Source organism: Artibeus jamaicensis, unplaced genomic scaffold (genome assembly GCF_021234435.1).
Source record: "Artibeus jamaicensis isolate MK-2021 breed Jamaican fruit bat unplaced genomic scaffold, CSHL_Jam_final contig_477, whole genome shotgun sequence".
Lineage (NCBI taxonomy): Eukaryota > Metazoa > Chordata > Mammalia > Chiroptera > Phyllostomidae > Artibeus > Artibeus jamaicensis.
Window position 1 is genome coordinate 1797146 of NW_026521854.1, and position 16639 is coordinate 1813784.

General features: G+C 43.3%; 1 protein-coding gene across 2 annotated transcripts; it reads right to left on the bottom strand.

Moving 5' to 3' along the window:
* Positions 1 to 1125: 1125 nt before the first annotated feature.
* On the bottom strand, positions 1126 to 6330 carry NEFM (neurofilament medium chain). 2 transcript variants are annotated; one of them, XM_037163474.2, is made up of 3 exons: positions 5231 to 6330; positions 4383 to 4507; positions 1126 to 2966 (listed from the first exon to the last, which is right to left on the bottom strand). In XM_037163474.2, the coding sequence occupies exons 1-3, from the start codon at positions 6308 to 6310 to the stop codon at positions 1601 to 1603; spliced, it is 2571 nt and encodes an 856-aa protein (XP_037019369.2). In that variant the 5' UTR covers positions 6311 to 6330; the 3' UTR covers positions 1126 to 1600. The 2 variants fall into 2 exon arrangements, with proteins under 2 accessions (XP_037019369.2, XP_037019370.2); XM_037163475.2 differs by lacking the exon at positions 5231 to 6330 and adding an exon at positions 5099 to 5126.
* Positions 6331 to 16639: the final 10309 nt, after the last annotated feature.

Below are 16639 nucleotides of genomic sequence, written 5' to 3' on the forward strand. Positions count from 1 at the left end.
TTTTCCTCAATTTGACTTTGGATTTACTATACACCAGCTTTTTGGAGTAACTGGAAGGAAACGGGTAAATTGACTTCTTTCTCAGTCATCGTGATGTTAAAACCACGAGCCACTGGACCCCACATGCAATGGGGCCATTGAGACGGCTGCTGTCTGCAGAATGTCACAGGCACCCACTTTGGTGAGATTCCTCACTAAAGGACGAGGAGTTTTCAAACATATACTAAAATTTCATCTGTTACTAAAAACAAACAAACAAGAATATTTCAGGAATTTAATGGTGGAGGAAGTGTTCTGCCTTGTTGTCTGAATTTGAAAATGGACTTTTGTGACCATAGTGCTCTGTTCTGGGAAGCGTCAAATGCTCTGCTTGTGCAGAAAATTGTATGATGCATTCCAAATTTTTTAAATTTCCTTCAACCCATTTCTACTTAAAAGCAAAACAGTGAGTTAATAAGCAAACAAAACAAAACAAAACAAAAATAAAAACAAAAAAAACAGACAAATACTTCAAGTGCTTATATCAGAGATTGTGGTTTTCTTTGGACATTACTTACCCTAATTAGTAATGCACCTAAAGTCTAAATCTCCACTGACTGTATGAAGAACCAGTGCTGCAGGCCCGTGTGTGTGTGAACCAGAGCCAGGCATCTGAGACTGGGTATTTCCTGTTAGGACTGGTGGTGATTTCAGTCCTGCTTCTTCTGGACACAATGTTAAAAATGCCACAAGATCCTTTGTGTCCCAACTCCAAGGAGCAAGTTATGATGGTTTTGCGTGTCCCTCTCACTCGAGGTGCTCTGAGTCCTGGTTTGGGATGGAAACACCTGGAGATTCAAGATTTCTATCCCGCCAACTTTACTGTTTATCGGATGCTTGTATTTTTCTTTTAAAAACTGTGATTTTGAAATTTGGGGATGAAGGGTAGGCTAAGTAAAGATTTTGGCACCTGAAAACGTTTTCAGTAATTATGTTTTCCCAGAATTCACTCTCAAGGCAATACTGGTAAGAAATGCATTTTGCTTATAATCTCCCAAATAGCCTACTCTTAGGAAAGAAAGGGTCAGGGAGTGGAGACTTCCCTCTGAAATGATGTTAACACCAAGCAATGGACTGTTTCCAATATGACCTTTATTGAGCAAGTACTGCTGTAACATTTAATATCAGTCAATGAAAGGTTGCAAACTGTGCATGTCAACGAGGTTCTCCCATGAAAGAAAGTCCATTTTAAACGCACCAGTGAGGTAAACATAATTATTCATATATAGCTTTCTTAAGGCTAAGAGTTCTGTGTTTCATTTATTTTTGGCTCAGTTGGTTCTTTGCATAATACATCTCAAGACGTCCCCTCTCCAAGTGCCCCCCTTCCAGCAGTTTAGGAAATTGGCCAGTTCCCCAGGTACATACAATATCATGCATTTGAACCCCCCAAAGACAGAGGAGGGAGCATCCTGAGCTTGCATGCAGTTCCCTCATATTGCACAAAGTAAAATACAATATCTGGAGCCCCCATGGGAGAACCCGTTCTATTTTGAAGCTGTCAATTACATGCATTTTGAAATTGTCATATGGCTTAACCTTTTGCAATGGACTCAAATTATTAGTCACTCTGGGAGACTTCCTTGACTATGGCGTGTGAAGTGACTTTCTCTACCTTTTTAGTAGACACTAGTTTCTCCTCAAATGTCTCCTCATGCTCTTCGACCTTCTGAGTGACGGTGACAGATTTAGTGATGTATTTGGTAGCACCATCTTCCCCATCGGTGGTGATTTTTTCTATCTTTTTGGTCACCACCACTTTCCCCTCACTTTTGTCACCCCCCTTCTTTTCATCTGCTGGACTCAGGTCCAGCCCATTGGTGACAACACCTTTCTCCTCTTCTCCCCCACTGCCTTTCTCCTTCATCTCCTGCTCTTCCTCCTCTTTGCCTTCCACCTCCCCATTGATGGCTATGTCTTCCTTTGTGGATTCCTTTGCACCGCGATCACTGCCTTCCTCTTCACTCCCTCCCTCCTCTTCTGCTTTCCCCTTTTCCCGCTGCTCAGGTTTCCCCTCCTCTTTGGCACCTTTCTCCACGCTCACCTTTATGGATTTGGTAATGGTCACCACCTCCTGAATTACTTCCTCCTTCACTGGGGATGCCGCTTTCTTCTTCTCTAGCTCCTCTTTCGGCTTCTCCTCCTTCTTCTCTACCTTCTCCTCCTTGGGAGCCTCCTTTGCTGCTTCTTTCTTTCCTTCCTCCACTTTCACTTCTTCCTCTTTCTGCTCACCTTTCCCAGCTCCAGCTGCTACTTTGGGCTTCAGCTCCTCCACTGGTGATTTGGGCATGGGGGACTTGGCCTTGTCTGGCTTTTCCACCTTGGCTTCTGCTACCAGCTCTGCCTTGGTGACCACTTCTTCCCTCTTTTCCTCAGTTTTCTTCTCTTGCTTAGCTTCAACTTCCTCTCCTTCACCTTCCGCCTCTGTCTCCCCTTCTTCTTCCTGCTCACCATCCTCTTTTTCACTAGAACCTTCCTTCTCAGATCCCCCTTCTTCAGCTTGGTCTGATTTGGCACCCTCATCTTCCTCCTCCTCCTCTTCTTCCTCCTTGTCTCCTTCTTCCTCTCCTTTCAGTTCCGGTGCTGTAGCTTTCACTGGAGACTTTTTGGTTGCTACCACTTCTTCAGCTTCTTGTTCCTCTTTCTTTTCTTCCGCCTCTTCTTCCTTCTTTTCTTTCATGGAAACTGCCAGTTCCTCTGCAATAGCTGTCAGGGCCTCTTCCATTTCTGACTTCTCATCTTCCACCTTGGTCTCCTCTATGATCTCCTCGACAAATTTGTGTTGCACCTTTAGCTTGGGAGCTTCCACCTTGGTTTTCTGAATCTTGCTGGATATTGTGATGGAGGGCTGTCGGTGTGTGTACAGTGGTCCAGTGAGGCTTCCTGAAAATGTGCTGAATCTGGTCTCTTCACCTTCCAGGAGTTTTCTAAGGAAAGAATTAAAAATAAGACATAATTAAAATCTTACGGGGCCTGCAGAGCTTCATGATGTAATGGGAAATGCAGTAGATACCTTTGAATAAGTAGAATCACATAAATAATGGATTCCATCAAGTCAATGCAATCCCTGCTATTATTTCAGTGGTATATTGCGTTATATTCAGTGACAGACACTCATGACCACTAGCCAATCACTTGCTGCAGTAGCTAACCACACCCAATGATCCACTAATCAGACCCAGCCACCAAGTCCCCATACTGCGTCAGTCCATTTGGAGCAACTTGAAAAGCTCCTTAGTGGTAAACGAATAAACAAACAAACCAAAAAAAAAAAAACAACCCTTAGTGATCTTCCTGAGCATCAGAACTTTCCAGATGCATATGCTAAATTTCTTTTAGCAAATACAATGCTCAAAAAATTTACAAAACTATTTAGCATATATCAGAACTCAGGCTATATATTTAATATATAGCTATTGTACACCTATACAATAGCTAGGTGCTAGCATGGGTGTATCAAGTTATAAACTGGTCTGCAAATTTAATCATAAAGTGTTTTTCAATATAATTACTCAGCTTTCCCCAAAAGAAAGGTAACTCTGTGAGTTCACTTTTTTCTTATACTATTATAATGACCTTGTTGGTAGTAGAAAAACTGTTTAGTTAATGATTTCCTCCTGTGAACTTGGTCAACAGCAAGATGACATCAGTTAGTAGACCTGTAATCTCTTCTCTCTGTCTCTGGTGTATGGCTATATCTGTAGACGTAAGTCTATTTACATTAGGATTTATATTTATATATTTATATGTCTAGATCTAGATGTATGTAGATATATATCATTCACGACCTATATATCTAGACATATAATCTATACTATGCAGTGTACAATAGAATACATCTAAATTATCTATACAGCTATAAAAATAAATATATATTCTAATATATCAATCTATATCTATTCTCAGCCAGTTGATGGCAATAGTAAGCTGCGACAGAGAAATGGAGAAATGGAATGTCTTAGTATTTGTCCTTGACATTGTAACGTTGAAAACCTGAAACCACTAGATGAAATATTAAATACTAAAGCTCCATTTTTGCTCCAAACATTTGGAAAACTCTTTTGACTAAAATAAAAAGCTTCAGCATAGCATTGAAATTAATCGGTGCCCCCTTCCTCCACGTAATTCAAAACGATTTCAACTGATGCTTACTCTTTTAAAGCTGTATAAAATGTGATAGAACGACATTTGCATTCTTTAGAATAATTTCTTTTTAACTAGGGAGGGAAACAAGCACTGATTTTAGACTTCTGAAACCGGCTTGCTTTACCGAAGTGACGAAGGTTCTCTCCAGTCGGCCTCCGCAGTGCGGTATTTTGTCACGTCCGCAGTGAGCACCGTACCTGTACGCAGCGATCTCAATGTCCAGAGCCATCTTGACGTTGAGGAGGTCCTGGTATTCCCGCAAATGACGCGCCATTTCCCACTTCGTGCCTCGGAGTTCATTTTCCAACTGTTGGATGGTGTCCTGAAACAAACACAGAATGTCTCCACCGACTTACCCTTCCAAACTGCAACTTCTTTCTCGCGAACCACTTGCTACCCCTTCCCACCTCCCCTCCGAGACTCCTTCTAGCTCCAGAACCCTCTCGAATATTGTTCCCAGACCCTCTTCTCTCATTAACGAAATCTAAGGGATTCTCAAAGAAACAAACAAATAGGATCAATATAACATTTCCCGGGCACCTCACTCACTAAGCCCAGTGGATTTAAAATAAATCTCGAGAGGAAAATAAAAGATGCACCGGGACACCCTACACCTGACCTGGCCTTTCCCATTTGAGCTCTTTGGGCTGAAAGCTAGATTTGAGAGTTCTGATCACCGCTGGAAAAGGAGAGAAAACAAGCGTTTCTGCAGAAGCTATCTTAAAGTTGCTACTTTATCAGCTACCCCAAAGAATACCTCCTACTTTAAATATGCAAGCGTGCAAAAACTAGAACTCTCGAGGACAAAAAGCAGCTTTTCAAAAAAGGTCAGGGCTTTTAGAAGCTGACGATGGTGGGCGGGAGAAGAGTGTGGAAGTGACCGGTAGAGGTGAACACGCATTGCGCCTCTAACCTGGGTGTGCGTCGCGCTCGCGAGCACTGGCCAGCGGCCACCAGAGAGCGCGCTGGGGCGCGCGTGCCTCAGTGTCGGGGACGCGCGGCGCTGGCGCTGGCGCAGGGCTGGCGGCGCAGCCGCGGTGCCTACCTGGTAGCTGCTGAGGTCGTGGTTGTGGCGCTCCTCGATGTCGCTGAGCTGCCGCTCCAGGGACTCCTTGGTGCCGCGTACAGACTCCAGCTCGATGCTCTTGGACTGCAGCTGGCGCCGGTACTCGGCAATCTCTTCCTTGGCGGAGCGGATGGCCTCCTTGTTCTGCTCTGCTGCCTCGGTGAGCTTGGCGTAGCGGCACTTAAACCACTCTTCTGCCTGATGCATGTTCTGGTCGGAGTGGCTCTCGAGCTGGGAGCGGATCTCCTTCAGCGCAGACGAGATGTCTGTTTTCAGGTAGTCTTTGCGCTCCACTGTGATGTGCGACGCCTGGATCTGGGCCAGCAGGTCGGCCACCTCTTCCTCGTGATTGCTCCGAAGGAAGGCCACCTCATCCTGCAGCGACTGCACCTTCTTGTCCAGCTCCACCTTCACCAGCGACGCCTCCTCAATGTCTTTGCGCAGCGCTCGGATGGCCGCCTCGGTGTCGTCGCGCAGCCGTGCCTCTTCTTCGAAGCGCTCCTTGAGCCGATGGATATCTTCCTCCAGGTGGTCCGAGTCCAGCTGTACCTGAGCCTTCTCGTGATTCACCATCTCAAGGGTGGCGCGCAGCTCACGGATCTCCTGGTCGTACGCGTCGCCCAGCTGGGCGTGCGAGGCCTGCTTCTGCCGCAGCGCCTGGATCTCTGCCTCTATTTCCTTGTTCTGCTGTTCCAGGTAGTGCACCTTCTCGATGTAGCCCGCGAAGCGGTCGTTCAGCCCCTGCAGCTGCTCCTTCTCGTTGGAGCGGGACAGCTTGTAGTCGCCGCCCGCTGCGGAGACGCCGTTGAGCAGGGACGAGGATTGGCTGAAGTCGAGGCTGCTCTCGGCGGAGCTGAGCATGGCTGAGCTGTAGGTGAGACGCGGACCGAGAGCGCTGCGCTTGTAGGAGGAGGACACGGTGCTGGGCGAGCCGCGGGACCAGGACTGTGAGCGGAAGCCGCTGGACGGGGAGCCGCTCACGCGGCTGAAGCTGGAGCGGGTCTCGGTCACCCGCCGGTAGGCGGACGGGTTGCCCAGCGAGTCCAATGTGTAGCTCATCTTGGAGGCCTCGGGGTGTGTGGCTGTCACAGCGTTCTGCTGGTCTCGCCGCTGCCCATTTATAGCCGCGGCTGCGGGTCCCGGGCTAGGGCCCCGCCCCGTGGAGGCGGCGGTCGAGGAGGCGGGGACTGCGGGCTCGGGACCGGGGATGGTGGGGGGGGGGAGGGTGTAAAGGCAACCCAGCAGTGATTCAGCGCCTGCTCCACGTGGGCCCACGCCGCAACGGACCCCAGCCGTGGCTGCCTTGTCCCTGGCCCCTCCCTCAGTTCTCCTTCAGTCCTAGACCACTGTTTCCCCTCTAACCCCCTCTCTCAGTTTCTCTTCACCTTCGGATTGCGTTTTCCACCCTCGGTGCCATTATTCACACAACGCCCTTTCTTTGTCTTTTCACTCACTCTTCCGCGATTCGGGCAGCTTTTCTCTCCACCTTGCTTTTTTCTTAGCCCTCTGCACTCTTATCCCCACGACTTTCTCTTCTGTTGTCTTTTCTCCATTACTTTTTCTCTCCCCACTTTCTATGCTTAATCACTTCTCCCTCTTTGTGGCATCTCATCGCCCTCCCACTGGAAACCCTCTTTAGTCCCAGTCTCAGTGCCTTTCGCTAAGCCCCTTCTCCCGACCTTTTTCTGCAATCCGTTCCTTCTTCCCGTCCCCTTTCTCCCCTCCCCCGCCCTCCTCCCCCATCTTCATCTCCCCTTGCCTTCCTCCCCTTCCCCCACTCTTCCTGTTAAAGCAGACCAAGATGAGAGAGTTGGGACTAGAAGAAAAAAACAAAAAGACTCCAAGGAGCAATCGGCCTGAAGTCTTCGGGAAGGGGACAGAGAGGATGTATTGGCCGGGGTAGTTATTTGTGTTAAAAGCTATGCTCTGCTTATCGTTTGGGGGATGTCCGCAGCTTCCACGGGGGCGGAAGGTAAGGCGCTGGAGATCGCGGTGGCGCTGTCAGCACCAAGGACAGCGCCCAGACCCGCGAGCCTAGGGACTCTGCCCCCCTGGGGCCTCCAGCTCCCCAGGGCCTGTCAGGGTGGCGGTGTGGGGTTTCCTACATTCACTTTTCCATGACCAAATTAAAACCTGTTTGTAGTGACTTTGTTTGCAGGAGCCACGCTGGAAACCCACGCTAAGATTTCTCTGCAATGCAGGGTTGGCATCATGAACAGATTGCAGATTTTGAAAACCACGAAACATTCATTAAAGTCAAGTAACAGAAATAATATATTTGTAGCCAATTTGAGTTTTCTAACATATTATGGGTGCACGAAATCAAGAGGTATACACCCTGAAATTTGAAGGTCAAATGTTCCTTGGGAGGGGAACTTGAAATCTGCTGAGACAAAAAGTCCAGCAGAATGTAGTTTGTAAGTTTGAGCACAAACAATTGCCTCATAATCTCTCTCTTCAGCACTCCTTGTGGGTCATGGCGACGATTGAAACGCATCTGAATTGATTTAAAATTAATTTAAAAGTTGCCAATCAGATTCACCACAACCTCGATTAAAGCCAGATATTTTTCTCCATTTAAAATGTAATGCATTTCCTCATTTAGATTTAAATTGGGAACAGATCTGCCATGTCTTTAAGCACGTTTATTTAAACAAGGAGTCTACTCTGACTTCCTGCTGCCTGGTGCACTGCTATTGAAATATCTTTGGGGGAAATTTAGGGTGAAAAAGTTTAGAATACCTCAAGACAAAGTGAAGAGCAGTATGTGGGACTTAATGACTGTGTTTGCTGGGGTCACAGGCACAAGTGATGGCATGTGAAATACTGTGGCTGAGGAGAAACCATTGTCTGTGAAAAGTGGAGACCCGGCCTTAATGTTTTCTTTCACACATGTTTTCTCTAGTCCTGGTTTGGTTAAATGGTGAGAGCCTGTCATCAGTAACTAATCAGAAAAGGTCTGGCTTGTTAGAGGTTTTTATTTTTAAATTTTATTTTTATAAGATCTCTTGGGCTCCCTGAATTTTAGAGTAGCAGGGGTTAATTTGGGGAGTTACTTTTGGTCCATGAACGTCAAACTGCAGTATTGCAGGTTGTGTGTGGGAAGGCTGTTCTAGTTTGCTGAGTGATGGATTGGTTATCTTCCAGGCCAAGAGAGCCCTTGTCTCCAGCTGTTGGGAGAGACAGATAACAGAGGGAGGGGCTGACCTGTGAGGATTGTAAAAACAGGATTTTCTGGTTTCAGATGAACAAATAAAAGAAAACAGAAAGGAAATGTCCTACCCTTTTGTGAAATACTACCAATTTCCAGGTCGGACTATGAGAAACATGTCACCAGAGAAGGCTGGATGCTACTTCTGAAGTAATTTAATTTCTACTTTTATTTTAAAAATATAGAAGCGTGTGGCAATTTCATGTTAAATACCCACTGGAAACACTCCCTGTAATGAGAGCAAATGGTTAATGGGCAGACAGTGGCTGCTCCATTCTTCTGGTCTGCGAAACTGAGATGAGTCTGCAGAGAGGCATTTACGAGGAAACACATGTCTAACTTCACAATTAGCCTGTTTTGCCTTGTATCTTAACTAGCTCAGAAACTGTTAGGCTTCCAACCAGTTACAGAAGGAGGAAAGCATTGCATATGAACAAAATAATGGCCAATTACTCAAGCTCAATTCAGTGAGTGTCTAGACTATGTAACTTGAAATTGTAACTTCATTGTCACGTGCAGCATTGCTCAGTCTGACTGCAGCAGTTAATACAAAGTCATGGCAGTTACCTCATTGAGGAAAGAAGTTCCTGTGGCTTAAAAAATGATTGATCCAGTTTTACATGTAGCAAAATGTTTTATTTTGTATTAGGCTTTTCACTTTAATCATTAATTTTGAAGGTGACTTTTGAAGGTTATGTTCATCAGTAAGTGTAGTATAAAAACTTTTTAAAAATCTGTAACATTTGTTTTCCCTCTTTGCCTCATATTTTTGAAGAACATTTATCATGCTAATATTTCTCATAGAAAGAAATGTAAGGCTTTGCTTTTTTTTTTTTTTACCCTAATGACAGTAAGGCTATGGAGTCTTTGGAAAGTATGAACAAGAAAGAAAAAAGTATAAGGATTTAACTGAATTTTCCACACTGTTGAGTTTGACTCTGATACTTTTATAATTTATTTTAAATAGGTAAATTACACATGTGATTTAGTTGAAATTTTAAAATTTACACATTTTTCTCATAAGTTATGTTGTGTATTAAAATCCCTTTAGAGGGAAATACAGAGCACGCTGTGTATTCCCTCAGTAGGTAAAGTATGGACGTTAACTGTGTAGCTAATGTGAGGTCTTAACTGACAACAGTGGGGAGAGACCCTTTGCACAAGGGGCTTATTCATATTTGTCGTATTCATAGACATTTATTGGGTCAAATAATAAGGTGAGAAAAATAAGGAGTTGGGCATCTTCTTGCCGTATTTCCTTACCTTTCAGAGAATATTTTTTTTCTGATACAGAACAATGTGAGGATGGGATGTGGGAACAAGGCAGCAAGCAAGAGGCTCTGGAAGGAAGACACTGCCATCACATTGGTAGGTTGGACCTAAGATTAGACAGTCTGTGCCTTCTCCCAGCCTGCTGTGAAGTCTTACCCCTGAGCCTGGGAACTGAGGTTAGAACTTGGGAGGAACGATTATTCATACAGCATCTTTTGCTAATCAGTGAAGGGGTTGCTGATGTAGGGAGCCAGGGACTTTGTTCTTGGGGAGAGGGAACAAAAGGAAAATGAAAACTATAACAGTTATTTGTGCTTGACCCTGGGGATGTCAAACTTTAAGAACAGCTTTGACTTTTATTCTTTTTGATTTCAGATGTTGAGAGCAAAATAAACACATCATGAGGATGGAAAGGCTGTTGTCAGGGATATTGGGACGTACATGTTCTGTCCTTTCATCTTTAATTAAACCATGTCCATCTGAACCATGGTGCTCTTTTGCCAGCATTAAACAGTGAAATGGTGTTTGTTTCCCGTGCCAGAATTTGTGTTCATTGAATATTGCTTTATATTTTATCAGTGACTGTTTTTATGAAAAGTTAATTGAAGTATTTAAAAAATGTGAAAACATATCATATTTTCATATTGCTCCAAATATAAGCTTAGTCAGTTTTGAAATTCTATATCTGGAAATTTCACATTTTAAGGAGGAAAGCTTTAGCTTTCTGCTTTAACATAGCTCGATTTTTTTTTTTTTGCTGTGTAATGCCTTCACTCCACCACCTGGAACCAGTTCTGTCAAAGACAGAGGAGGAGGCCTTACACTGTATTTTTTTTAAAGTATATCAGCTAGCTTTCCTAAAAGTGATTCTAAAAATAAAATTCAATAGGTGCATAATAAAACAGTTCTGCTGTATTAATTTTCAGCATGATTTTAACTGGACATGTTGGCTTTCTCTGTGAAAGGGCAGACCCTGATGATGTGCACTTGAATTTCTAAAACCCTGCATTGCTCATAACTTTGTAGCAGTGCAGCCATAGAGTATTTATAGCTCATTTTATCCCAAGCTCACCACAGCCTGACTTAGCAAGGGACATAATTATTTTATTAGACACTTACAAAGCTTAATTAAAAGGACCTTTGTAAAACTAGAGCATATCAGTGGTCTGTTATCTTTGGATGGTATTTTTGAAGAAAGCTAAACCCAGGGACGGAAAACAAAGTCAGGAAAAAGCCCCACCTAATAATTAAGTCTCATTGTGCCAGGACTGTGTTCCTCCTTCATAATCCCTGAAAAGCTCTGTTCAGAACCCTCTGAAAATGAGCTCACTGCCAGAACTCCTTCTTTTTACTTAGATGGCCATGAGCATCATATAACTTAGAATATTTTCAGTCACCTATTTTTTAAAATGAACATATACTTAGTGTGAAAATTAACCAAATGCAGAATGACAAGTATTCTCTTTTAGCTTTTCTCCTATAATTTAAATACAGATGGACCTTTGTATTTATATAGATCCACACCCTGCTTTGCAAAATAAGTATATAAGTATGCAGCTTGCTCCCTTAGAGGACGGAATGCAGTACTGCATGCTGTGAGACCTGGGTTTTAGCCAGCTGTTTGACTCTCATTTTCCTCTTTAAGAAAAGATTTCTTAGGGCCTTTTAGATCACAAATGGAAAAGTAATAACAATAATATAATACTAATCATACTGGATTAAGAAAGCTTAATTTGGTCTGTGTATTAATTTCTGTCTGTCTTGGCCCCTCTCATTCCTTATGTTATTGAGAATAGTGTTATTGTGGAGCTGATGGTGGTGAGGTGACAGCAGTAGTCACCTGTGAGCTGACCTGGTCCTGCCTGAACACTGTATTCCTTTACATTTTATGGTGCCCTGAATCCCAAAGCCATCCTCATTGGCCACCACTACCAGATTTTTCATGTGAATAGTGCTTTACGACAAAGAAGCAAAACAAACAACAGAAGCCAACTGTTACCTTATCTAGCCTGGTGTAGACAGGGAAGAGAGCAAATTATTCCCATTTTACAGGTGATAAAGTTAACTGAGAGAATGGTCCAAGGCCACCCATTCAGTAAGTCTTAGAGCCGGGACCAGAACTTATATCTTCTGACACTAATGCTAATGTTTTTTGAAAAATTCCTTCATGAGGGCATCAAAGCCAGTCTTAATCAACATGATTAAAAAAAAGTATGCAGACTTTAGTAATAAACAATAACTGGTCTTTATGTGCCCATTACTATGCCAAGGCTTTACAGGATTATCTCATTTAACCATCACAGTTCTTTGAGATATTATTATTATCCACATTTTCTAGAAAAAGCTTTGAGCATGCAGGCACAGAGAGGCCAAATACTGCACCAGCTGAGAACTGGTGGGTAGAGTGTGAACCCAGGACTGGAGAGCACTGGCCTCACAGTGCCTCACAGCCAACCCAGGCTGGCCTCACATCTTGATGACAGATGTGCCATCAAGCTCAGCAATTTCACTTAAAGCTAATTGTTTAACTGTTAGGTCATGTTCAAAACATCCAGGACATGCACTATGCATTCTTTTGCTGCTTTTTTCTAATACAAAAATGAAATATTTTAATATTTTTCTCAGATGAACAATGGCTTGTGAGTTTATTAAAGATATTCAAAAACAAAAACTTGTAATTACTTGTCTTTGTTATTGTTTTCATACCAAATTAATGTTCTATGTAATTTGAAGGACATCTAACTCATTTATTCAAATTTTTGATTTGTTGGTAATATCTCTAATCATTTGATTTGGACTCCAGCCAGCAATGTCTGTGGTATTGTGGATGAGATGAACAAATTCACACGGACTGCAGAAATCTGGTGGAGAAAAGGGATAGCATGGCCACTCTCTCAGGGGTCAGAGAGCACCCTGACCCTTGCCTGGATAGCCTTTTATTGCTTTCTTGGGAGCATTACATCAAGGAAGGTCTTCATTCATTATGCTCAGGCAGTAATGATCAAACAATAGATAGCATTCAAAGAACTCAGAGGGCTTATCCTGAGTCAGGGTCAGTTAGCTAAAGGTCTATAAAACATTGGGAAACAAACTCATTTCATGCTTGGACCCTTTTCAGAAAATTGAGGACATTCTTAGCAAAGCAAGTTTCATGGGATTTTATGCATTCTTTCTTAGGTCTGATCACCTTGGGGAACTGCCTGTTCCTGCCCAGGGCTGGACCACTCTCCTGCATTGTTTCAGGCTTAAGTCAGGTGGGAAAGTAAGGCAGCCAAGAGATTAAAATACTTCTCACAGACAGAATGAGAACTCAGGCTATGTCAAAGCTGAGGGGTGAGGGTCCATCACCCTCTTTTTCTATAGCCCCCCAAGTCCTTCCCTGAGGGACCCTTCTTGACCACGTATGTCTTAGGTCATCCCTCCCTTGAGGAATCTTACATGTCATTGGCTACCCAGTCATTCACTCAGGGCCAAGCAGGGTGAAATAAGAGCAGGCAGAGGCGGTGCCTGTGTTAGGAAGATAAGCTTTGTCTTCTTAGTGGCTTACGGTCCCAAGGTCTCTACTTAGCCTTAGCCATGGGCGGTTACAGCTTCTGAAACCAGGCCAGGTGGTTTCCAACAATCATTTATCTATTCTTTTAATCTGGTATGTATTTTTTATGTTTATAGGTACTTTTGGTTTAGTTTTTAGATTTTAATTTGTATCATACATTAATTTATCACCATATCATTCATTCTCATATCTATATATTTACACACTTACATTTAAAAGAAAATCTTTTCAATTTTCTTATAAATTTAAAAGAAAATTGTGGACTTAAAAGAAAATCTCCAATTTTTGGTAGATGTCAAACTCTTCAAACTAAATCTACTTTGAGAGATCCAATAATCAACCATGAATCTTGGTAGAAGAAATAGCGTGGCCTGCACTATTCATCAGGGAAGGTTTACAATGGGATGCCCGTCAAGGAAGCAGCTTTTTAAATCTATTAAAACAGTGAAGAGGAAGTCATGAATAATTTTAAGTGAATTTTTTTGTCTCCTATCTTATATACTAAAATCAGGGTTATGTGACCGTAGTTGCAGTATACACGTTACCTGGAGACCAGTCAGCCTTAATTCATTTCTGTTGTTCATGGGACAGTGCTCTGACTCACCATTCTTTTCATTTGCATAAATCTGCTTTGGCTTCTCTTATATAAGAAAGGGTCAAGGAAGAGAACTGTTCCCCATTTTTCCCTGAACAAAGTTGACCTTGAAAAGAAATAGCTTCTATTCCTACATTAGTCATGATAACGATCAGCTTCGGGATTTGGATTACACAAAATTACTAGGAACCGAATGCCTCATGGTGAACTATCCTTCCTTAGCCACTGTGACTCATTTAGTAGAATTTGCTGTTTTTTCCTGCCTCCTGTCAGCCCATAGGGTCCTAGCTTTCTGTCATACTCAGTATACTTTGGGAATGTGATGCCTCCTTGGAAACTTGTAACAGTGGCATCTGTGTGCCTTCCTGAATAAAGGGTGTGTTCATGTCATGATCACTTCATTGAGTTTTGTTGACGATCCCACATACCATCAATGAGGGCATTTTCTTTGGGATTCCCAGTCTCCTTTGAACTCCCGGGACCTGGTCCTAGGAAAACTCCACTTCTCCAAATCCTTCCCATTACCCGCCCCCCCCAACCCTGCCAGGTACAAATTTAGGTGCTCCCACATACAGCACATGTAATAACATCTCAATACTCTGAACTCAAAGTTCTCGGTGACAGATACTGAGTCTTACACACATTTGTGTGTTCTCCAGGGTTTTATGGATCACAAATGCCCAATCTGTATTTGTTGTGTGAATGAGTAAATGAAGTCCTACCTTTTTCCCTAAAACTTTTAACAAACACTAGTCACTTCAGTATCAGGCACTGTGTTGAACACTGGGGAATACATAAAAGGCAGAATCCTAGCTTGGTGCATCGAGGCAAATAAAGACACAGTTACCATAGTGGTGGGGAGGCTATGGGGTTGCTATATCTAGTTATGTTAGAGATAAACTAAACCAACTGGTGAGAAGGGTGGAAGAACATCAGGAAAAACTTTCTAGAGGAGGTGACAAGTGAAATGAGTTTGAGGATAAGTAGGAAGTGGCCAGGTGCAAGGAGGAGGGGAAAACTATCAAAGGCATCAGGGAAAGGGCCAAGTGAACACAGTGTATTCAAAGAACAGCAAGTGGCTATAACAAGGTGGTGGGGTGGTAGGGGAAGGGTCACATCCTCTGTTGGAAAGGACAGGATGTAACCAGGGATAGAGGGATAGGGTCATGTAGCACACAATGGAGAGAAGGGACCTTACAAGGTCCCTTCTAGCCCAGGATAGAATGAGGGCGTGGAGTCAAGACTGACAAGATGGGGAACATGTAGCCCAAGCTGGAGGCGGAAGAGAGATCTGGAAGGTTTTCTGTGTCACAACAGGGCTTTGACATTTACTTTGTAGCTGATCAGAGGCAGTGAAGCATTCAAGAAACAGGATTGGAGGAAGGTGTAAATCAAGAAGGTGGGGGCTGCAATAAGAACAGGGTTTGGAAGAGCAGGTAGATGGTGACCCTATATCCTTTCCTATGGCTGCTGTAACTCATGGGCACACAGGTGGTAGCTGAAAAGAACACAAATATATTATCTTACAGTTCTGGAAGCCAAAAGTCCTAAATCAGTCTCATTGGGCTTGGTCTCCATTTGTTCCGAGGGCTTTAGGTGAGAATCCATTTCCTTATTTTTTCCAGGAACTAGAAGTTGCATTCCTGGGCTCCTGGCCCCTTCTTTTATTGTCAAAGTCAGCAACATAGTGCTGTTCCTTTTCTCTGACCTCTGTTCTGTCTCACATTTTCTTCTTCCACTCTGACTCTTCTGCTGCAGTATAAGACCCTTGTGATTATATTGATGCCCCTTCCCCCAGTAATCCAGGGTAATGTCTTCCTTTTAGGATCTGTTTTGGCCTGCTAGGGCTGTCATAACAAACTCCCTGGGACTGGGTGACTTAAACAACAGACATTTATTTTCTCCCAATTCTGGAGCCGGGAAGTCTGAGATCAGAATGTTTATAGGCTTGGTTTTTCCTGAGGCCTCTCTCTGAGGCTTATTGATGGCTGCCTTCTCCCTGTGTCCTCACATGGTTGTCCTGTGTGTGTGCCTCTGTCTGGGGCTTGGTGTGTCTCTTCCCTGTATTCTCTATCCTCTTCTTATAAGAACATCAGTCAGATTAAATTAGTCCATGTATTTTAATGACCCCATTTTAATTTAATTACTAATCTAAAGGCCCTTTCACCAAATACAGTCATATTCTGAGGTACTTGGTTCAGAGGCCTTCATATGGGGGGTTTCTTTTTAAAAAAATATATTTTATTGATTATGCCATTACAGTTGTCCCATTTCCCCCTTCACTCCCCTCCACCCTGCACACCATCTCCCACCCACATTCTTCCCCTTTAGTTCATGCCCTTGTGTCATATTTAGAAGTTCTTTGGCCTCTACATTTTCTATACTATTCTTACTCTCCCTCTGTCTATTTTCTCCTTACCATCTATGCTACTTATTCTCTGTACCTTTTCCCCCTCTCACCTCCTCCCATGTCCCTGTTGCTAACCCTCCATGTGATCTCCATTTCTGTGGTTCTGTCCCTGTTTTAGTTGTTTACTTAGTCTGTTTTTGTTTTAGGTGTGGTTGTTAATTGCTGTGAGTTTGCTGTCATTTTACTGTTCATATTTTTTATCTTCTTTTTCTTAGATAAGTCCCTTTAACATTTCATATAATAATGGCTTGGTGATGATGAACTCCTTGAATTTGATCTTACCTGAGAAGAACTTTATCTGCCCTTCTATTCTAAATGAACGCTTTGCTGGATAGAGTAATCTTGGA